Below are 23,770 nucleotides of genomic sequence, written 5' to 3'. Positions count from 1 at the left end.
GTTTACTATAGTGAGATTCTACTGTACTGCCCCCTGATGCCTAGAGAAGTACCCCCTGGGGTGTGTACCAGTGCTGAGAAGCTAGGTACTAGAGGTTTATGATATGCCAGCAGAACAATGTGGGGCTATAGAAGGGAGAAACAAACCAGCTCCCAGAAATACAACAAAAAAGCCATGCAAGACTTCAGATTTTCTTGACATAATAGATGGGTTGACTGTAAGGCCCGGTTCAGATCTGCGTTTTTATCTGGAGCTGGCTGTACGGATCCAGCCATCTGGATTCTGAAAAACGATTTTTCAGGCAGTGTGCTGTAAAACGTCCATTTTCCATAGGTTCCTATTGTGCTGCAAAACTTTCCGTTCCGCTGAGCAAAACGGTCCGGAAAATTGGGTCTTGCTGCTTTTTTTGTCCGACCACAGAACCGTACGGCCGGTTCCATTGACAAAAGCTAATGTGAACCGAATTCCAGTCACTGCCTGCATTGTGTAATTTGCTCCAGAGCTGCAGTTGTAATTTAATTATACTGAAAATTGAAATGTGATCAATAATGCAGTCTACTTGCATTAGGGCTGAGGCCCACTAAAAATAGTGATTGGGTTTTGTGAATCCCTTTTATGTAGCGATTTTAGCAGTGTTTTCCAGAGCGATTCCAGAGTAATGACAAAGTGCTTTTTGGGCTACAGCCCACTAGAAGTGCCTTCGCAGTGATTGCCAGCAAACCCTATGGGAACGGTTCCACAGCAGTGTCATGATGGCGTAGCGATCGCAAAGGAGCTGCCTGCATCAATTTTTAGCTTGACGCTGAACGATTGCTATACAAGGCAATAAGGGCCTTTTCTTGATTGCTCCAGGAACGACAGAGTATATCGCAGTACTTCCCCAATTCACAAATAATTCCAAATCGTTCTCTCTAGTGGGCTTCTGCGCTTTGTACAGCATTTGCAATTTCCTTATGGGGGGGGGGGGGGGGTCTGGTTAGTAAAATCCCTTCAAAAAAGACTTGTACAGGAATACAGGTACACATACCTGAATCCATCTACAAATGGGTAACCAATTCCCTAACCGACAGGAGACAGCACGTTAGACTTGGAAAACGCACGTCCAGCTCATTGACGGTCAATACTGGTGCACACCAAGGCTGTGTGCTTTTCCCCACTGCTCTATTCACGGGACACCAATGACTGCATCACCACAGATCTATCCGTAAAGGTTCATAAGTTTGCAGATGACACAACAGTAGTTGGTCTCATACAAAATGGGGACGAGTCTGCATACAGGCATCCAGTGAAACAGCTTTCCTCCTGGTGCAGCTGCAACAAATTGGAACTAAATGCTCTTAAAACCAGGGAGATAATAGGTTTCAGGAGATCTCTCCCCCACCCCTAGCACCCCCCCTTAACCACAAATGGATCTACAATAACCCAGGTGGAGATATTCAAGTTTTTTGCGTCCACAATCTCCAATAACCTAAAACGGGACAATATTACTGTCACTATCCTCAAGAAAGCGCAACGAAGGATGTACTACCTAGGGTAGTTGAAAAAGTTTAGCCTACCTCAAAAAGTAATGGTGCAGTTCTACACTGCGATCATTGAATCCATCATGACATCATCTATGAATGCAGTGCATCATCAACACCAGAAAGCTGCAGCTTACCTTCCCTGCAGGATCTTTACGCTAGTAGGTGTGGAAAGATAGAGACCAAGATTGCCTCTGACCCCTCTCACCCTGCTCACTCCATCTTCCAGCTTTTGCCTTCTGGAGTAAGATTCCGGTCAATTGCAACTTCTAGACACATGAACAGCTTTTTCTCTCAGGTGGTAGCCATGCTTAATGCAGAACCACACCAAGTCTGCTAGGACTTGAAAGTATTCAGCACAGAACTGAAAATGAACACTTCTCACCCTGTTCACTTGCAACTATATCTTACAAACTGTCATTGACTTGTAACATATATATATATATATATATATATACACTGTCTGTCCTTGTATTGTTTTGTTTTGTTTGTGTCTGTTAAAGCAGATCTGAGATGAAAAACAAACTATAACAAGTAACTTGTCTATATATCTTAGCTAAAGTTTAGATAGTTTACACAGCAAATCTAGCTGAAAACTGCTTTAATAGAATATAATCATTTCTTCCTGTGATACATTGACAGCAGCCATGTTGTTTGTAATTATATGGTATAACAACAGAGGCGCCAAGTAGAGTAAAATTAGTTAAAATTGTCAAAAAGGGGGAAGTGGGTGGACTCACCTCCCTTCTGAAAAAATGGCCAGACAACGGGCAGGTAACTTCAAGTTTAAAGTAACATTTATTATGAGCTCCAAAAGTGCAACGCGTTTTACGGGTAACAGTCCCGCTTCTTCAGGCAAACAATTTTTGGAGGGAGCTGGGGAAGGGAAACAAAAGAGAAAAAAAAAGGGAATGCCAGCTGAACGCTAGATACAAGCACCCGAAGATGCACCAAAACTACAAAAGAAGGGAGATGAGTCCACCCACTTCCCCCTTTTTAACAATTTTAATTAATTTTACTCTACTTGGCGCCTCTGTTGTTATACCACATAATTGTTGAGTCCACCCTTGGTGGAGGGGTGTATCCCCATTTCCTTCTATCTACAGAGAGCGACTTCTTAACCCTGAGCGGGGTCAGGTTACAATTCTCCCCGCCTGCTTATCTAGTGGTTGCCTTGGAGGCGACCGGTCCTTGTGAGTATAATCATTATGTGTGTTTGCATCAGACATCACCTTATTAACATACTACACCATATCGGGCTCTCGGTTCTCCCCCTTTTTTTCAAGCATGTTGTTTGTAAACATTACACAGAGGCAGGCTTATCTGCATCTTGAGCAAAAAACCTAATCCCCCCCTTCTCCCCTCTGCCTCTGAAATCTCTGGCTAGTAATACCTCCCCCTCCTCCTGCCCAGACTGAGCTCCCATGAGCCCTTGCTACTGTCTGAAAGTGCCTTGGCTCTCTGAAAACCTGTGGGCGTGGCTTGTTTAGTTTATAGGGAATTAGAGTATTAAAACAAAAACAAAGTATTTGGCCTGAGGAATGCCCTGTAAACAATAGGAAAGGAACACAATTATGCAATGAGTAAAAGTTCATCTCGGATCCACTTTAAGTGACTGCCAAGTCCATATCCTTGTAAGTCCAAACTTACTTAGCCAAATAAATTGATTCTAAAATTGATTCTGAATTGAAAAGAGATTTTACACTGATCCTATTTTTTGTATTGGAGGGCAATAAGTCTAAAAATGCTGCAAGACCCGCGTGTTTAGGAAGGACAGAACAGGGGGAAAAGGTGGAGGGGTTTGTCTCTTTTTGTTAAAAATTATTTTACAGCTGCCATGAATGATAAACTAGGTGAATACTGTGAATTGTACTTTTTGGGTAAAAATTCATGGTGGAAGTACCTGTTGCCAATTGCTTATTGGGGTGAGTTATAGGCCGCTACATATCCATGCTATAGAAGAACTGCTACTACAGCAGACCGAAAAACCTGCAAGTAAAAGTGATGTCATAGTTATGGGTGACTTCAACTATCCAGACATTGAGGTCCCTCTCACAACGGCTGTGATCCATTTTGTTTTTGAAAAGGCTTGCGATTTTTGAAACACAAGTAGTGTAAAGTTGCAGTTGTTAGCCAAGGAGAGAATCTGAAGACATAACAAAAGTTGTTTAGGTGATACCTTTAATGACTAACAGTACAAGATTTATTTGCAAGTTTTCAAAACTTTAAGTTTCTTCTTCGGGCATGATTCAGAACTGAATCAAAAGACTACAAAAGTAATATAAATCTCTGTAGGTTACATGACTTTTGTACCGTTCTGATCCAGTTCTGTTTTATGCTTAAAGAAGGCTTTTTATAAGCCGAAAGCTTACTGTTCTTACTGTTTATTCATCTCTAAGTTAGCTAATAAATGGTATCATCCTGGTTCAAAACTCCTTGCTTTTACTGATGACTAACACAGTACAGCACTTTACTGTTTCTACTATGCCTAAATAAGAAACCTTAAAGGGAACCTGAAGTGAGAAAAATTATTTAAAATAAACACATGGCGTAGCTGCAAATAAATATTATATACCAACCTCACCATCAGTTCCTCTCAGAAGCTCACCATTTTCTTGTTACAGTGATCCCTTCCAGTTTTGACAATATTTTATCAGAAGTGAAATATACCAGTTGCTGTCAGTTATATATCAGCAGCTGTCAGTTACAACTGAATGTGTAACAGGTTTCCTTATGGCTCAAGTGGGTGATATTACAGTTTAACAGTGCGCTGACCAGGAAGCTGTTAGGGGGTAATGGCCATTTTTAAAATGGAGGACAGAGAATTCCATTGATCACAGTGGACAAATGGGACGCAGGAGAGGAGAAAGAGATTGAGGAGTAGACTACACAGGAGGTAAGTATGACCGGTGTATAGTTATTTTGACTTTTTATTTTCAGCTCAGGTTCTCTTTAACGTTTCGAAAGCTTGCAAAGAAATCTTGTATAGTTCATAGGTATCTACTAAACCAATGTTTGTTGTGTCTTCGGACAGTTGTTGTTGTCTATATCTATACGACTGAAATATCTGTAAATGGGATTGTACAATTTCCCTTGGTTGGAGCAGCCATATTTATTTAGTATACACAGTCTGGTATACGTAATCAACAATCTGTTTTTGTTTTTTATACATATATTATAAGGATGGGATAGTGAGAAGCCTCCAATTGTATCCATGATTGAGCAGGGGGAGGAGCCGTATATGAAGGAACTGTGGTGGTCCGACTCTGAGGAGAAGATGCTTCTGGAGAATTATGACGTTGGTAAGACTGCGCATCTCTAGCTGCTTAATGTTGTGGTAGCAGTGCCATCTTGTGGTGGTAACTGTAAGAAAAGTGGGGCTCAGTGATCCTTGTGCGAAAGCTAATTAATAACCACATAACGACCGCCTAACGCCGATAGAGCGGCTGGTCGTTTGTGCTTTTACATGGAAGTTCCATGTCAGTTCACGGAGGGTGTCACCGTGAACAGCCTGCGAGCCTCCGATCGCGGCACGCAAGCTAATAGTAAACACGCGGGGAAGAACTCCCAGCTGTTTACATCAATACGGCCGTAAAGGAGATCGGCAATTGGCCAGGGGTCGCCGCCAGTGATAGGCTAAAGCCTATTGGAGGCGGTACAGGACGTATCCCCATTCTGCGCCGCCCATGGAGCGAATGGGGGGGGGGGGAAGAAGAGGGAGGGAGGAATCGCGCTGCGGAGGGGGGCTTTGAGGAGCCCTCCCCCCCACTCGGCCACACGGAGCGGCGGCGATCAGACCCCCTCAGCAGGTCATCCCCCTAGCGGGGAAAAAAGGGGGGAGTCTGATCGCCCTGCCACACTGCTGATCTGTGCTGTGTGCTGGATAGCCCATGCAGCACAGATCAGCTAACAGCCCGGTCCTTAAGTGGTTAACTAAAGAGTGGAACATTTACAGATCCTCCTGGTATGGGATTGGTATGATAATTTAGGATCTTTTGAGGATGATGATTATGTCTCCCAAGAGTCAAAGGTATTGGTGAGCTTACTCTACTTATGCTAACAGAGAAGTTATTTTACATGAGAAAAAAACAACCCTTCCCACTACCTGTACCTGGGCCAGGGCAAGCAACTCAATCTTGCATTTGTACAAGTAGACTTAAGAGGTTCAATAAAACATCTTGCTACAACATCCAGTATGTTATGGTATAAGCATCTTGGATTAGTCATTTATGTATAACAAAACATAGTGTCTGATAGGTGGTGCTTACTCATCGCTCTCAATCCTTCACTTCCTCTCTACTCCCTCATTCCTGGTAATCGCTGCTTTTGGCTAAAGTCAAATTTGCAGACCGGAAAAAGCAGTGATGTTCTCTCCTATCACCCTCCTATTCCATCCTCTTCCCCACCCTATTCACTCTCCTTTAAAGAAGAACGGTCGTGAAAATCGTAAAATTTAAAACACATACAAATAAGTACATTTCTTCCTGAGTAAAATGAGCCATAAATTACTTCTCTCCTATGTTGTTGTCACTTAGAGTACATAGTACAAATGTGACATTACCTACAGATTTTGGGCTAGTCCATCTCCCCATAGGTGATTCTCAGCATGACCTTTAGCCCTAGGTCACTCCCTGAAAAAGATTTATACAAAGCTGCTGGCCAGCCTCCCTGCTCACACTACACTTTTATAGCAGTTGGATGGAGATTAAGATTTTTGCGACAGAGGTCCTTTAAGGGGTGGGGAAGAGGAGGCAATGGTAGGGTGGTAGGAGGAAACCTCGCTGCAAGCCTGCCTCTTCCTATCTGAAGATTTCATTTTACCCAAAAATCTAATTTTTCTAGGAGTGATTACGGCGACCAAGTAGAACGAGGAGAGGAATGGACATTGCACAGAGGCACATGGATCCAGTATGATTAGGGTTGCCAGGTGTCCGGTTTTTGGCCGCTGTGTCCTGTCCAAAAAGGCATGTTAAACCGGACAATTAAGATGTCCGGTTTTATGCCTTTTGCCACTTGCCGCCACCCGTCCGCCAGCGCTGCGCGACCGCTGATTCGCTGCCTGGCTGTCAGTCAAAGGCACAGCCAGCCAGCTTACGCGGCGTAAGTTACGCCAGCTTAAGTACCGTCCCCGAGCCCGCGCTTCCCGACGTTGCTACGGCAACGCCAACGCTGCGTTGCCAACGCACGCATGACGTGCGTCACTCACGTCATTTGCAATGCGATTCTGCATCTGCGAAGAAAGCAAGGTAAGGTCAGGAGTCTGGAGATAAGGTGAGTAAGTGACCCATAATTCTCTGGTTGTATTTCCGCTCTTTGTGTGCATTGGCTCCGCTCTATCTCCCCTCCGTATAGTCCAGGCGTGACTTTCAATCTCATTCAATCTCGCCTGAGCCCGCTGCTTACTATACTTTACACTTGAATTCATACTATTGTACAACGCAATTTATACTGTTATACTGTTATATTTGTTATATTTGCTCAAAATGTGTACATACATGTATGCGCAGATTTATATTATGCCTATGTATGTCCACTTTATTGTTCTCAATAAAAAATTTTGGTGGGAAAAAAATCAATTTTAAAACTTCCCGCAAGAAATCGACCACTTCACTGTGCAAAAACGCCATAAATGCATTGCATTATTTGCATAGTTTTCCAGTTTTGTAATAGTTTTCTGCTCTGTCTCTTATTATGTGCATTTACTGGTGAAAAGCGGTCTCTTATTATGTGCATTTACTGGTGAAAAGTGGTCTCTTATGTGCATGTACTGGTGAGGACAGTTAGTGACATGGCTATGTATTCTGTAAAGTGCTGCAGAAGATGTCAGTGCGATATAAATACTGTAAAAAACATTTTTTAAAAAGCCCATTGCTTAGCCCCACTCTACATAAAAGTGCGCTTCTGACTCCGCCCCTAACTCCACCCCCTGTCCGGTTTTCTCCATCAGCCGACCTGGCAACCCTAAGTATGATCATACATCTGTGCTTACCTGTGATAGCTTTGCTTTGGGTCAGGAATTGCATGCCAGCGTGATTCTGACAGCAGCATGCTGCATTTTAACGCAGCACGCACCTGAATCTCTATAGCAGTGCATGGTATGGCTACAGGGACTCGGATGCATATCTTGCATCACTGCTGGTGTCGGCGTGCATCCTGCAAACCGGCCCTAATGGCTGAATTAAACTTGTTTAAAGGGACCCTGTAGTGAGAGGGATATGGAGGCTATTTTATTTATTTACTTTTAAACCATGACAATAGTCATTGTTGTACCTTGTGTAGCCTTGTACACACACCTGATTTAAGTCGGTCGAGGGGGCCGATAACCACTGCCTAAGCTGATAATCAGACTTGTACAGTAGCCGGCGAGCCCCAACCAATCCGCCAGGCAGATCTACTCACCCCCAGCCACAGCAATCCCATTGTTTGCCTTACTCCTCGGCCTGCCGCATGACGTCACTCATCGTCCCTCCGTCGCCCTCCGCATAGCGACACAGCTGATATACGTGTGTGCAGCCCAGTGAGGTGTCACCCAAGGGGATCATCAGTAGAGTGTGTTCACAGCCCAGACTTAAATCAAAGCACTCATCCAGGCACCACTGTTATCCCTACAGCTAAGTTAAAAGCCAGGGTTTTAGTTCACAGAAGAATGCATTCTTATGCTTAGTCACCTATACTGCGCAGAAGTACCCAGGTAAACATAGGTGTCCTAACTCCGGCCCTGTAACATGCATAGTGCAGACATGCAAACGCATTTATTGCATCAAACCTATCTAGGGATTAGGAGCACACATCCTGACATTCTCTCCGGGGACAGATAGCGCATCTTACCAATCGCACAAGGGAGCTAACGTAATGTATCCATGCGCACCATGCACATACACCAGCATAAACTGTGTGCATGCTGGTGTATGTGCATGGTGCGCATGGATACATTATGTTAGCTCCCTTGTGTGATTGGTAAGATGCGCTATCTGTCCCAGGAGAGGACGTCAGGATGTGTGCTCCTAATCCCTAGATAGGTTTGATGCAATGAATGTTTGCATGTCTGCACTATGCATGTTACAGGGCTAGAGTTAGGACACTTATGTTTACCTGGGTACTTCTGCGCAGTATAGGTGACTAAGCATAAGAATGCATTCTTCTGTGAACTAAAACCCCGGCTTTTAACTTAGCTGTAGGGATAACAGTGGTGCCTGGATGAGTGAATCTGTGAATGCATTTGTTTGAACATTTGCATGCGAGAGTGCGAAGGGTTAATAGATTTTTGCTGTTTTCTGGCCACACCCCTTTCAGCACCTCCCTTTTCCTTAATAACTTATTTAATGTCCTAACTAGAGGCGATGTGCCTGGATATATGTGTTTTTAAATTAAAGCACCTGATGTTAATACTTTATTCTGGTCAGTGGCTGAAAAGTATTAGAGGCAGAGGATCAGCAGGACAGCCTGGCAACTGGCATAGTTTAAAAGGAGGTAAAAAGGGAAGCCTCCTTACTGTTAAAAAAGGCAGCCTTCACATCCCTCTCACTATAGTGTCACTTTCGGTGTCAACCTCCAATTTTATGTATTAAACCAACGTTACCTGTAACACACTTGCTACCAAATAACAGGTTTACTGTAAAAAATATTGAAAGTGACTTTAAACTCACATGTATTATTTTAATAAAATCATTCTTCAATTAAAACTGTGTTAGCATATATTTTTCCAATGTACCACAAGGTGGCACTGGTTGCTCACAAGTTTCACCATTTGTACATCCTTCTCACATCTAAAGTAACTGTAAAATAAAAATTTCAAGGACAAAAAAGGGGTGGAGCCAAAGCTTCAAGTTTTTTTTTTAAAGAGGAACTCCAGTCAAAATAATGTAATAAAAAAAGTGCTTCATTTTTACAATAATTATGTATAAATGATTTAGTCAGTGTTTGCTCATTCTAAAATCATTTAAATCCCTGATTCTGACATTTATTACATGGTGACATTTTTACTGCTGGCAGGTGATGTAGCTGCTGCTTGCTTTTTTGGCAGTTGGAAACCGCTGTAAACAGCTATTTCCCACAATGCAGCAAGGTTCACAGACAGGAAACTGCCAGGAGTTCCACAGTCCTCAGAGTTTCTAGTGGGATGGGTTTCACCACAATATCCATCATACAGCACCCCCTGATGGTTTGTTTGTGAAAAGGAATAGATTTCCCATGTAAAAGGGGGTATCAGCTACTGATTGGGATAAAGTTCAATTCTTGGTCAGAGTTTCTCTTTAAGTAAAAGTACATTTTGACATGTAAACATAACTGTTTTTTGTGTAAGTCATTAACTGTGGTCTTATAGGAAATCAGTTAAACAATCGGACTTCAGTTTCACTTTAAGCAACTTTAATAACGGTCATTTTTATTTTTCTACAGATGATGCCTTGAATATGACTCTTTCAGAAATAAGTGATCTAGCTGCGCTTCCGCCTTACTGGATAGCCGAAGATGGGTTTGTCCATCCCGATTATTACACCACCAGAATTACCAGAAGTATGACCTCAAGCACCCCTATTCGAATAAAGTTAGAGAAGCCAAATGGACTTTTTCCCCTTCATGTCACAACACAGGGACTCAACCCTTGGACAGAATATTCAACATCTCATTATAGCCAAAGAAACACCTATGAGGAGAAATCTTTCAGCTTTTCTGCTATGAGCACCAGTTTCATCAAACATGAGAACCTCCTATCCTGTTTTGATGGTGGTCAGAACTTTAGTTATGACTCTGAACTGTTCCAAGATGAAGAGGGCCACAAAAAACAGAAACAGTTTGTATGCCCGGTGTGCGGCAATATCTTCATATCCAAGCTAGGTTTCATCAAACACCAGAGACTCCACAAAGGGCAGACCGCCTTTTCTTGTGCAGAATGTGGGAAATGTTTTGCAAGTGCCTCGGACCTTGTTGTCCATCGGAAAATGCACACAGACCAGAAGCCCTACGTCTGTTCTGAATGTGGGAAATGCTTTGCCTCCACCCTCTCTCTAACCAGACATTTGAAAGACCATGAGACAGAGAAACCCTTTCCCTGCACCGACTGCGGCAAATGTTTTAGTAGTATGGGCAACTTAGTGGTTCACCAGAGAATTCACACTGGTGAAAGGCCTTTTGTTTGTTCTCAGTGTGGCAAATGTTTTACTCAGAAGGCTAGTTACATTTCCCATCAGAGAATTCACACAGGAGAAAAACCCTATGTCTGTTTCCAGTGTGGCAAACGCTTCACCCAAAAAGCCAGTTGCATTGTTCACCAGAGAATTCACACAGGCGAGAAACCTTATGTGTGCTTCGAGTGTGGAAAATGCTTCAGCTCCAAGGTCTACCTAGTGAGGCATCGGTTAGTCCACACGGGCGAGAAGCCGTTTGCTTGCTCTCACTGCGGAAAATGCTTCACTCAGAAAGCCAGCTACTTAGCCCACCAGCGCATCCACACTGGCGAGAAACCATTTGTCTGTACACACTGCGGCAAAGGTTTTTCCCAGAAGGCTACGTGCATTGTGCACCAACGAATCCACACAGGGGAAAAGCCCTTTGAATGCCCTGATTGTGGTAAGTGCTTCAGTTCAAAGATCTACCTGATGAGACACCGAATGGTCCACACTGGTGAGAGACCTTTTGCTTGTTTTGATTGTGGTAAATGCTTCACGCAGAAGGCTAGCTACAATTCCCATCAGAGAATTCACAATGAGGAGAAGCCCTTCAAGTGTGAAGAATGCGGAAGATGTTTTACACAGAAGGCCAGCTACTTGGCCCACCAAAGGGTCCACACTGGTGAGAAGCCTTTCCTATGTACTTTGTGTGGAAAGTGCTTTACCCAGAAGGCAAGTTACCTCACGCACCAGAGAATACACACCGGGGAGAAACCCTTCATGTGTACACTCTGTGGTAAGTGTTTTACACAAAAGGCTAGCTACTTAGCTCATGAGAGGATCCACACGGGGGAGAAACCATACGTCTGCTCTCAGTGTGGGAAATGTTTTTCTCAAAAAGCCAGCTGTATAGTTCACCAGAGGATCCATACAGGGGAAAAACCCTTTGTCTGTTCGCAGTGTGGCAAGCGTTTTGCCCAAAAGGCCAGTTGTATTGTCCACCAGAGAATTCACACTGGGGAGAAGCCCTTTGGCTGTCTTGAATGTGGCAAATGCTTCAGCTCAAAGATCTACCTCGTGAGGCATCAGTTAATTCACCGTGGAGAGAAGCCATTCCAGTGTGGCCAGTGTGGAAAGTGCTTCACCCAGAAGGGAAGCTACGTGGCACACCAGAGGATACATACCGAGGACAAACCCTTTAAATGTGATGCATGTGGTCGAGGCTTTTCCCAGAAGGCAAATTACTTGGCGCACCAGAGGATCCACACAGGAGAAAAACCCTTTGAATGCATAGAGTGTGGCAAGTGTTTTTCCCAGAAGGCCAGCTACATCACCCACAGGCGAGTCCATACTGGTGAGAAGCCCTTTGTGTGTACACAGTGTGGCAAATGCTTCTCTCAGAAGGCCAGCTACCTGGCACATGAGCGCATTCACACAGGGGAGAAGCCATTTGTTTGCAACCAGTGTGGTAAATGTTTCACACAGAAGGCCAGCTGTGTTGTCCACCAGCGGATTCACACTGGTGAACGGCCATTTGAGTGTTCAGTGTGTGGGAAGTGTTTCCGGCTGAAGAAAAGCTTTGATGAGCACCAGCGAACTCATACAGGGGAGAAACCGTATCGTTGCGCCGACTGTGGAAAATGTTTCACCAATGCTGCCAACCGAATAATACATCAACGCATTCATACTGGGGAGAAGCCTTATGCCTGCTCTGTTTGTGGGAAATGTTTCACACAGAAAGCAAGCTTTGTGTCCCACCAGAGGACACACACTGGGGAAAAGCCCTTTGTATGTTCCCATTGTGGTAAACGTTTCACCAGTGCCTCCAACCTCATCGTCCACCGTCGCATCCACACTGACCAGAAGCCGTTTATCTGTCCTGAGTGTGGCAAATGCTTTTCATCCAAGATCTACTTAGTCCGGCACCAGATCATCCACACAGGCCAGAAACCCTTTGAATGTGCCGAGTGTGGAAAGCGCTTTACGCAGAAGGCTGGCTATGTGGCCCACCAGAGAATTCACACGGGTGAAAAACCTTTTGTATGTACGCACTGTGGCAAGTGTTTTACCCAGAAGGCCAGTTGCATTGTTCACCAACGAATTCACACTGGCGAAAAGCCCTTTGCGTGCTGTCAGTGCGGCAAGCGATTCAGCTCCAAGGTCTATCTGGCCCGACATCAGCTGATCCACACCGACATTAAACCCTACAAATGTCCAGACTGCGGGAAATGTTTCACGCAGAAGGCCAGCTTTAATGCACACTACAGGATCCACACAGATGAGAAACCCTTTAAATGTTCTGACTGTGGGAAATGCTTCACTCAGAAAGCCTCTTTTATGGCTCATCAACGGGTCCATACAGGCGAGAAACCTTTTGTGTGCAACCACTGTGGAAAATGCTTCACTCAGAAGGCTAGCTGTGTAGTCCATCAAAGAATCCACACAGGGGAGAAACCATTTGGCTGTTCAGAGTGTGGAAAATGCTTCAGCGCCAAAGTCTACCTTGCCCGACATCAAGTGATTCACACAGATGAGAAGCCTTTCAAGTGTGCCGAGTGTGGAAGGTGTTTTACCCAAAAAGGCGCCTACGTAGCGCACCAGAAGCTCCATGTAGATGAAAAACCCTTTGTGTGTTCAGAGTGTGGAATGTGCTTCACTCAGAAACACAGCTATGTGGCCCACCAGAAAGTTCATCTAGATGGGAAGCCCGTTGCATGTACCTGATTACTGCATGTAGAAACATCTTTAGACTTTATTGTATGTTTCCTGTTACTGTAGCCGTAGTCGCAGCCAGTGGTGGACCTAATATCCTAAGCTCAACAGCCTGTAGGTCAGACCCAGGAGATGACGTATATATCAAAGGGTCAGTCCAGTAAATGGTGCAATGTGATGTGTGGATGTCTGCAAGCTGAGTAATCAGCTATGTCGTATCCTTCATAAATCTTCAGTGTGGAGATTGTTCTTGATTCTTAGATCTACCGCCTGCGGCATTGTTATTATTAGAAAGTTTGCTTTCATTTTTCATACCTTTAAATCTCAAGTAAATCCAGAATTGAAAATGGCAGATTATATTAGTGATTGAGCTATTATTTGAATAAGCAGTGTTTAGGACCAGTGCGATGGGCAGAATAGATAGCTGATTTATTTGCCAAATATGATTGTCAAACTTTGCACTCTTAGGCACATATTCACATACACACATTCAATATTGATTGGCCAATTCTACCACCTGCATGTAGGATGGGAGCATGCCTGCAGAAATTCTTCATAGTATACAAAATCAGTTGGCACTCCTACTATATGGAAGTGGTAGAATTGGCCAATAACAACTGAATGTGTGTACGCACTCTTAAGCACAATCTACACGATACGATTCTTTGTGCTATTCGATTATGATTCTATTTACGATACGATTAAATATGACATGTCCGATTGGGTTTCCATTAGATTCAATTCGATTTGCCATTGCAAAACAATGGCAAATCAAATTGAATCTAATCAAATCCTGATCGGACATGTCGGATTTAATTGGATCTTAAATAGAATCGTAATCGAATCGCACAAAGAATCGTATTGTGTAGATGGGGCTTTATTCTCTCTCCTCTGGATGCAGCCAGTATACAGTAAGGATGCAGATTTGCATTTCACAGGAAGTAGATGGTAAACTATAGTTAAGTCTATTGTCTTCTCACAAGAAACTACTCAGCTACTAGAGCTCCTACGTCTGTGGCTAGGTGCACAGCTACAGGCAAGCACAGCTACACAACTGATTTTTTTTCCTTTTTTACTTGGAATTTTCAAAGGACAAAGATAAAATGTAAAAAGTAATAATAATAATAATTTACACAGATCAAAGTGACTACTTTGAGAATTTACTTAGTTAAAGAGGAGCATTGATGAAAAATACAGAGCCTGCAATGTAAGACTGTTTATTACTGCTGCAAGGATTGGTGGGTGGTAGAGTTAATAACTCACCTGCTCGCCCTAAATTAATTTATTGTCAAACTCCGCCCCTCCCTCGCCTGTTTGCTGCGGCCCGCCCCAACTTGGCAGCTGCGGCTGCTTTGGGCTGTGGCATAGCTTCGGAAGACTTCGGTGAAAAACTGCCTTGGCTGTCTTGCCAATAGAGGGGAGAAGAGTTTCTGACAACTAACTAATTACTGGCGACCAGGTGAGTGATTAACCCTACCACCCACCGATCCTTTCAGCTTTAATAGTGACCCTTACATTTTAGGCTTTTGCACAGGTTTATTTTTTCACCAATGGCCAATGGTCATCGTTAAGTTTTTGGGTTAGTTGGGCTTTAAGGTAAATGAAAGCCAAAGCTGCTGGATCGCAAACCTTACACAATGGCTGCATCAGCTGAAGGGAACCTTGGTTGCTTCCTAACACTGTCCTCATGGACCACCGACTCTGGATGCTGAGGTAGTACTGCTGAGACTCTAATTGCCTCACCTGCGAATGTGTGTAGTTTTACAGCAAAACATGTACTGTTGGTTGTACTTGAGGACAGGGATCAGAAGCCCTGGTTCAGAAAACCTAACACTGGATTCCCAGAGAAACAACAACTAAAGATGGTTGATGACGTGCAAAGATTCCAAGTTGCATGCTGTTTAATGTAAACTCTGAGAACTTGCACCTGATTGATCACCACTGATAAGAACATGGACTGCTTTAATAAAAACAAATGAAGTCTTGAGAGGTCTAAATCCACAGCACCATTTATTACTTGCAGCTTGCATATCTTTTTTGTTAGATGCTGGAAAGCTGACTCATGTAGTAAGTCTCATATATCTCTTGTGGTCTCTGAGGGTGTCCTCAGCTTGTGACTTCCCAGGTCTGTACACCTGCCACAGCAATAATACAACCTCCTACTCCTTCTATTGCATTGTTAGTTGACCTTATATTATAGAATAAAATGCAGCAGGAGGAGTGGGAACACTTCAGGGTGGGCAGGAACACTTGATACTCCAAGGTGTATGGGAACTGTGGCAGGGAGACCACCAAGAGATATCTGAAGCCACCAGATAATTTGCTTTAATAGACTTTCTTTTTCTGTTATATCAGTTTATTTGTGGACTGGCCCTTTAAGCATCCAAGATACATGTGTATCCATTGACCTCGTTGGAAGCAATTGCCAAATGTTAGATGTTAAGTATTTTTTTTTTTTTAGTCCTCCTGGTGGCCTGGCTCTTGAGATTGGTCCAGCCCTGGTTTCGGCATATCTCACCTTTTGTAGTAGAAGCAAGGGATAATAATATTATTAGTCAATAACAGTTCTTTACTGTATCCTGGTTATTCAATTCTGAGTGTTCTGAAAATGTGTTCTTTGCAAATAAACTCTTAATCTTCCAACACTACATGGTGGCCTTGTGTCCTTCATCATAGATGTTGTCTCCTAAAAGCTGAACATCATTGCTTAGCGGACTTGCCAAGAAAAATGAAACTTTGTTTTGGTTAATGATGAGTACATTTTCATTCACTGGTGCCAATTTCAATGTTATAAATTAATTTCCACTGTAGATTCATCTCTGTAAGTGCTGGCTGTGTCATATGTTTCATCTACAGTTTTGAAGCCACTGGACTCAAGGTCATTTCTGTCAATAACCAGATGATTGTTGTACCATCCATGTTAATAGCACTCATGGTAAAGACTGAGTTATTAAAGAGGAGCTGTCAGCCATACTATCTCAGAAAAAACACATACATAAGTAGATAAATACTTGTTCTACTTACATAACATATGTATTGCACTGTACACGGTTTGATTTTAGTGATTTTTCTACAGTAAAAAAAAGAGAAAAAACTTCTTAGCATTTCCCATTTTAACTCCGGCTATTTTAAAGCCAATCCTGATGTAATTTCCTCCCTTACTTTCCTCTGCCTGATTGTGTATGCATTGTCCACCCTCCACCATAGAAAGTGCATTGTCTCAGCATAAGAAATATTGGCCAATCAGAGAGGAACAGAGGTGTGAATGGGGAAAGCAGGAGGGAAAGAGGCTTCAGCCATCAGGCTGCATTACGGTAGTTAACTCTTAGGGGAAGTATAGAAGCAAAAAAGGACAACCCACCATGCCCTGCAACTTCCTTTTTGTGTACCAAATTTTGTGTATTCCAAATAAGAATCAGGTAAACTGGGGAATGATCATTTATCAACAAGATAAATAATAGTGATTTTAACTTTTGGATTGCCTGGTTAGCAACCTTATTACTTGTTTACCAGATAAAAATAAATAATTGATTTTTGATTTTATGCCCGACAGTTGCACTTTAAAGAGAATCTGTATTGTTAAAATTGCACAAAAGTAAACATACCAGTGCGTTAGGGGACATCTCCTATTACCCTATGTCACAATTTCGCCGCTCCTCGCCGCATTAAAAGTGGTTAAAAACAGTTTTAAAAAGTTTGTTTATAAACAAACAAAATGGCCACCAAAACAGGAAGTAGGTTGATGTACAGTATGTCCACACACAGAAAATACATTCATACACAAGCAGGCTGTATACACCCTTCCTTTTGAATCTCAAGAGATCATTTGTGTGTTTCTTTCCCCCTGCAGCTATCTTCCACTGAAGTGTCAGGCTGTTTCTTACTGCAGAGTGCAGACAGCTCTGCCCGTATGTAATTAATCAGTATGTGAAAGCCCAGCCAGCTCAGAGGAGGATTTCCAGCTTGTAAAAGATAAGAGAGAAGAGAGAAGGTGCCCTAATCTAAATAATACACAGGCAGTGTGCAGAGAGGGGCCTGGAGGGGGGAGATGCATCACAGAACCACAACACTGAAGAACTTGGCAGCCTTCCAGACACAGGCTGACAAGTCTGACAAGAGAGAGATAAGTTGATTTATTACAGAGATGGTGATAGTAGAACGTGCTGCAGTAAGCCAGAACACATTAGAATAGCTTTTGGAACTTGTAGGATGATAAAAAACAGGATGCAATTTTTGTTACGGAGTCTCTTTAAGACTTGCCAGCAGTGCAGATGTGAAATTGTTGATGACCAAACAAGCAGATTGTTCAAGAACAAATATCTCATCAGTGGCTGCTATTATTTGAAGTAGACCTGAAACCAGGAACCCTGTAGCTGAGCTTCCCTCAGGGTGCATAAACACATCCTATTTTGATTAGCCAATTTCACCCCCTCCATGTACTATAAGACCTTAAAGTAAACCTGCAGTGACAAAAAGTGCCCCTAAAGGGTACTTACCTTGGAAGGGGGAAGCCTCTGGATCCTAAAGAGGCTTCCCTCGTCCTCCTGTTCAGCCCCCCAAGGGCTTGTCGATGCTAAGGCACAGACTACTGCTCGGGCTCCTGAATTATAACAAGCCTGTGATGCGCCTTGCACAGGTGCACTAGCAGCTTACCGTTCAGCCTCTGACCGAAGTAGCTGAGCCTGATGGGTCCAAAATACTGAGCAGGTGTGAGGCATTTGCACCTGCGTAGTAGAGCAGATCAGTGAGGCTCGGCTATTTCGAGCGGTAAGTCACTAGTGTGCCTGCATGAGGCAAGTCCCTGGCTTGTTATGATTCTAAAGAGTTTGGGGGTCCCAGCACAGGAATGAGCCTGAACAGGGTGACGAGGGAAGCCTCTTTTGGATTCAGAGGCTTCCCCTTCTGAGGTAAGTACCCTCTAGGACAGGCATGGGCAAACTTGGCTCTCCAGCTGTTAAGGAACTACAAGTCCCACAATGCATTGCAGGAGTCTTACAGCCACAGTCATGACTCATAAAGGCAAATGCATTGTGGGACTTGTAGTTCCTTAACAACAAGTTTGCCCATGCCTGCTCTAGGGGCACTTTTTTCATTATAGGTTTACTTTAACAAATAAAACACTGCACTAGCTTTATAAAAATAGGGTACAAATCGATGGTGCACCTCTAAATTGAAGTTCACAAATTCATAAGATGGTTCTCTATCAAACTACAGTCCGTTGTGCAAGTGTTCCAGCCCAATACTGAGCCTCTATATCACCCCAACACAGAAAATATATCATGACATTAGGTTCAGCTTCTTGAGTCACAGCCACCACCACACCCTAATGACTAGGCACTCATCCTTTGAATATGACCCTCGGCTAGATGAGTCCACAGTGCTTCTGGGGTATCTGAGCCCCCCCCCCCCCACCACCACCACCACCACCCTGCCTGTAATCATAACTTCCCCTCAATTTCAATGCTCATGGGTCTTCCCTTGATAATCAAAATAAATAAATCGTATCCACCATAGCGTTAAACTATTACACACATTTATTTATACTAAAAGTGTGCACTCACATGCATAGAGATAAAAGTGCTCACTCCCAAGCCTGGGCCATCTGGCTAGCTGCGCTGCTGTATCCAGTATCCGGACACCAACCCTGCTCGAAGTCTCCCACTTTCACATTGACAGACTCGCCCTACCGGTTTTGTCACTTCAAGTGACTCATCAGGGGCATATGTTACGTTATAAGTAGTGACTGTGGATGCAGAAGTGGGAGATGGTGTGCAAGATACTGGATACAGCAGCGCAGCCAGCAGTTAGCAAGATGGCCCATGCATGTGAGTGATTCGTTTAATATTAATAAATGTGTGTAATGGTTTTACGCTATGGTAACTGTCCCCTTGTTCATCTCCTCTATTGTGAACCCATGTGACATCCATATCATCATAATCATCATCATAATCATCCTCCACAGCTTCACTTGTATCAGACACCTCCAAAACTACACCAACAGCAGGTACTTCATTATCCTCCTGCTCACACCTTACGTCCATAGTGTCGCCTAACTCACACATATGAGGTGGTGTAACTTGCTTCATCTTGTTGTAACATTAATGGCTGTGAATCAGTTAATTCCCCACCAACTAACTCCTGCGAAGTGTCAAATGTAGCGGATGTGGTGCTTGTAGTAGCGCAGGTGGCTGCAGAAGAGGAGGTATTCTGTGTTAAATAGTCAACTACGTCCTGACAATCTTGGGAGTTGATGGCACGTGCCTTCCTCTGAGCACTGTTCTTTGGTAAAGGGCTGCATGAAATCACATCAGCAAGACCTCAAACAGACTTTCCGCGTGGCCTGCCTCTGGGTCTGCCTCTGCCTGTTTTGTCCATATCAGGGGGGATGAAGTGAAAGGTATGCACTGACTTGACTAATACAATGTGCAGTCTCACAGGTGCAGTGAACAGGTATGCATGGACTAGTATATAAAACAGCTTATGGTCACACAGGTGCAGTGAACAGGTATGCACATACTGGTATATAAAACAGCGTGCAGTCACACAGGTGCAGTGAACAGGTATACACAGACTGGTATATAAAACAGCGTGCGGTCACACAGGTGCAGTGAACAGGTATGCATGGACTGGAATTACAAATGTGCAGCTGTCACACACAAAGGTACACTGAACAGGTATGCAGGGACTGGTATATAACACTACGTGCGGTCACACAGGTGCAGTGAACAGGTATGCAGTGACTGGTATTACAAATGTGCAGCTGTAACACACACAGGTGCAGTGAACAGGTATGCAGTGACTGGTATTACAAATGTGCAGCTGTCTCACACACAGGTACAATGAACAGGTATGCAGGGACTGGTATATAACACTGCGTGCTGTCACACAGGTGCAGTGAACAGGTATGCAGTGACTGGTATTACAAATGTGCCGCTGTCACACACACAGGTACCGTGAACAGGTATGCAGTGACTGGTATATAACACTGCGTGCTGTCACACAGGTGCACGGAACAGATATGCAGTGACTGGTATCAATACAATGTGCAGCTGTCACACACAGGTGCAGTGAACAGTTATGCAGTGACTGGTATTACAAATGTGCAGCTGTAACACACACAGGTACCGTGAACAGGTATGCAGTGACTGGTATATAATATAACACTGCATGCTGTCACACAGGTGCACTAAATAGGTATGCAGTGACTGGTATCAATACAATGTGCAGCTGTCACACACACAGGTACCATGAACAGGTATGCAGTGACTGGTATATAATATAACACTGCGTGCTGTCACGCAGGTGCACTGAACAGGTATGCAGTGACTGGTATTACAAATGTGCCGCTGTCACACACACAGGTACCGTGAACAGGTATGCAGTGATTGGTATATAAAATAACACTGCATGCTGTCACGCAGGTGCACTGAACAGGTATGCAGTGACCAGTGTTGCCAACTCATCCCTTTAATTACTGACACATCTAAGTTATACACTTTCTGGGGCTACTTACACATAATCAGTGCCTTAACTGCATCTACCTAGCCACGAAATCTGTATAATTCATATGTGTCAGTAATTAAAGGGATGAGTTGGCAACACTGGCAGTGACTGGTATCAATACAATGTGCAGCTGTCACACACATAGGTTCCGTGAACAGGTATGCAGTGACTGGTATTACAAATGTGCAGCTGTAACACACGTGCAGTGAAAAGGTAGGCACTGAATTTGCTGGGCCTGGCAGTGGCACAGTAGGAATTAGCAAGGGCCAGCTGCGACTGACAGGGCTGTATATGCAAGTGTCAGTGGGCCACTCAAAAAAAAAAAAAACAGATCACAAGAACAACATTAGCTCAAAAGAGCTGTTGTGGTGTGCTTTTTAGCAATAAGTATCAGCAAGGAGCAAGCTAACAAGCCTAACAAGAGCCTAACTAAGCTTTCCCTAATCCGTGCAGCAACCTCTCTCCCTTCTCTGACTACCTACGCAGCACACAGAGTGAGGAAAAGGCCGACGCTGTTGCTTTGATACAGGCGGGGGGGGGGGGGGGGGCTCCAGGAGGGAGTGCAGTCTGATTGGCTACCATGTGTCTGCTGACTGTGATGTAGAGCAGGGCTTTTCAACCTTTCCACTAATTGTACCACTTTTATTGCCTGAAAACTTTCAAGTACCACCAGTGTGCCTGCGCAGTAGATTGGATGCGAATGGGCTTGGCTGTTTCTGCAGGAGCCTGAACAGAGAGCAGCTACTGTGCATGCGCACACCGATGAGGAAAACTATGGGGCTCCCAGCACTGGATCCGATCTACTGAGGAAGGGAGAAAACCTCTTTAGAATACAAAGGCCTCCCCTTCCCTGAGGTAAGTACACCCCGGGGCACTTTTTTCTTACAAGGTACAATTTAAGAAAAAAAAAGGCATTTGGGAGGGAAAAGTAGGAGGCATTGGTGGGGAAAAAAACTACAATTAGATTGCTAGCCTACATGTTGTCCGTATTGGCAATCTAGAGGTAGATTGCCAATATAGGTAGCCATACAAGTTCCACCCCCCACGTGCTTAATTATAGGTAGCCTGGTCCCACCACCTGAGAGCTGTGAGCTAGGCAGTGACTCACCACAAAGTTCAGATCCGCCCTTGCTCACTCCTTGCTGTGCTGCCCTGCGGAATAGTTCACACCTCAGAACATTGGTAAGCCAGCCGCAGTGAAGAGACAGCCAGGCAAGCGATGCACAGTGACGGCATGTATACTTCAGATGAGCAGTGATGTCACTTTCAGTATCTGCGCCATCACTGTGCACCGCTGGCCTAGCTGTCTGCTCCACACTAATCTGAGGTCTGAAGTATGCTGCAGAGCAGCACAGCAAGGAGCGAGGGAGGGGGAGCTAAACTTTGTGGAGGCAGGACAGGACCAAGACAAGTGGCAGGTGGTCAAAAAAAGTGGCAGGCAAATCTGGTGTGTACCACCTGGCCAACAGCAGAGTACCACCGGTGGCAAGCGTACCACAGGTGCAAAGCCCTGGTCTAGAGAGATTAGCCTGTCTAATTAGGCCTTATCAACAAGTAAACAGCAAATGTAAATTAGGGCTGTCAGGTGTGCCACTCTATAGCTGGCCATACACTAGGCCGATTCCCGCCAGATCGACAGCAGATTCGATCACTGGGATCGAATCTGCCGAATCTGCTGTCACATCGTTCCCGCAACACGACGAATTTCGATCCATTTCGTCCGATCCCGTCGATCGCTCCGTGCGGAAAATTACCGTTGATCGCCCGCGGGTAGGGAGCACGTCGCTAGCGGCATTCGAGTACCTGACGACCGACGCAATAGAGCCCGCATACATTACCTGCTCCGCCGGCATGACTGCCCCCGGTCACCGCTGCTCCGTCTCCGCGCTGGTCTGGTCTCCGGGTCCGGAATGCTTCACTTCTTCTAGCCCGGCAGGAAGTTTAAACAGTAGAGGGCGCTCTAATGTTTAAACTTCCTGCCGGGCAGGAAGAAGTAACGCATGCCTGACCTGGAGACCAGAGCGGAGACGGAGCAGCGGTGACCGGGAGCAGTCGCGCCGGCGGTGCAGGTAATGAATGCGGGGCGGGGGGGGGGGGGGAGCGGCGGCAGCAGCACCACCACCACCACAACAGATTGTGAACGGTTTCAGGCTGAAATCGATTCACAATCTGTTTGCAGTAAAAGTGGCCATACGATCAGATCAGATTCGATCAGAGAGGGATCTATCTGTTGGTCGAATCTGATGGCAAATCGACCAGTGTATGGTTACCTTATGCCATAGTTTGGGCTAATATGTAAACACAGGAGGTTAACCCTTTTGTGTTCCTAGGACGCCAGAAAGTAAACACTGCAGGGTTTTTGTAAGATTTCTTTAAAGTTATGATGCTGTTGCTTATATCCTTAGAGCAGAGAGGAAGCTCTCAGTTTAGGTCCGCTTCAAAACCTGACAGAACCAACAGGTTTTGGACTAGTCCATCTCCTCACAATGGAGTCTCAGGGTTTCCCTTTGTTTTCAAAAGCATTTGCTGAACGGCCATTGTTAAGTCTGACTGCCAAAATAGTGTGCGAGTAGCTGGCTGGTCCTATTTTGGCAGTTAGACTTAGCAACTGCCATTTAGGAAATTATTTTAAAAAACAAAGAAAACCCTTTGTATCCCCAATGAGGAACTCCACTAGTCCAAAACATGCTGGTTCTGAAAGATTTTACCTGCTTACTTTTTCACTATAGTGGTCCTTTAAAATGGTAATTTGATAACAACCGGGAAGGTCAGGATGCACTGCTGCATTGCTAAGCTTATTTCAGTAATATCTCAGACTCTCATGTGCTGTGCTGTGTTCTGACAATAAACTGCTGCATGCATCTCTGTGCCAACACACTGCTGTCTGATTTCAATTAATACTGCCATGCAGAGCAAAACACGTGCCAT

General features: G+C 44.3%; 1 protein-coding gene across 2 annotated transcripts in view; it reads left to right on the top strand.

The window, feature by feature from the left end:
• The window catches only part of LOC137534312 (zinc finger protein 585A-like), a 63,209-nt gene extending 49,163 nt beyond the window's left edge, over positions 1-14,046 (top strand). For both annotated transcript variants that reach the window (XM_068255752.1, XM_068255753.1), the window contains 2 exons: positions 4,703-4,822; positions 9,918-14,046. In XM_068255752.1, the coding sequence (XP_068111853.1) occupies positions 4,703-4,822; positions 9,918-13,351 (3,554 nt within the window). In that variant the 3' untranslated portion in view covers positions 13,352-14,046. The remainder of the gene's footprint in view (positions 1-4,702; positions 4,823-9,917) is intronic.
• The last annotated feature ends 9,724 nt before the right edge of the window (positions 14,047-23,770 follow it).

This window comes from Hyperolius riggenbachi, chromosome 10 (genome assembly GCF_040937935.1).
Source record: "Hyperolius riggenbachi isolate aHypRig1 chromosome 10, aHypRig1.pri, whole genome shotgun sequence".
In the NCBI taxonomy this organism is placed as follows: Eukaryota; Metazoa; Chordata; class Amphibia; order Anura; family Hyperoliidae; genus Hyperolius; species Hyperolius riggenbachi.
The sequence above is the reverse complement of the archived record's forward strand: the minus strand, read 5'-3'. Positions and strand labels throughout refer to the sequence as shown.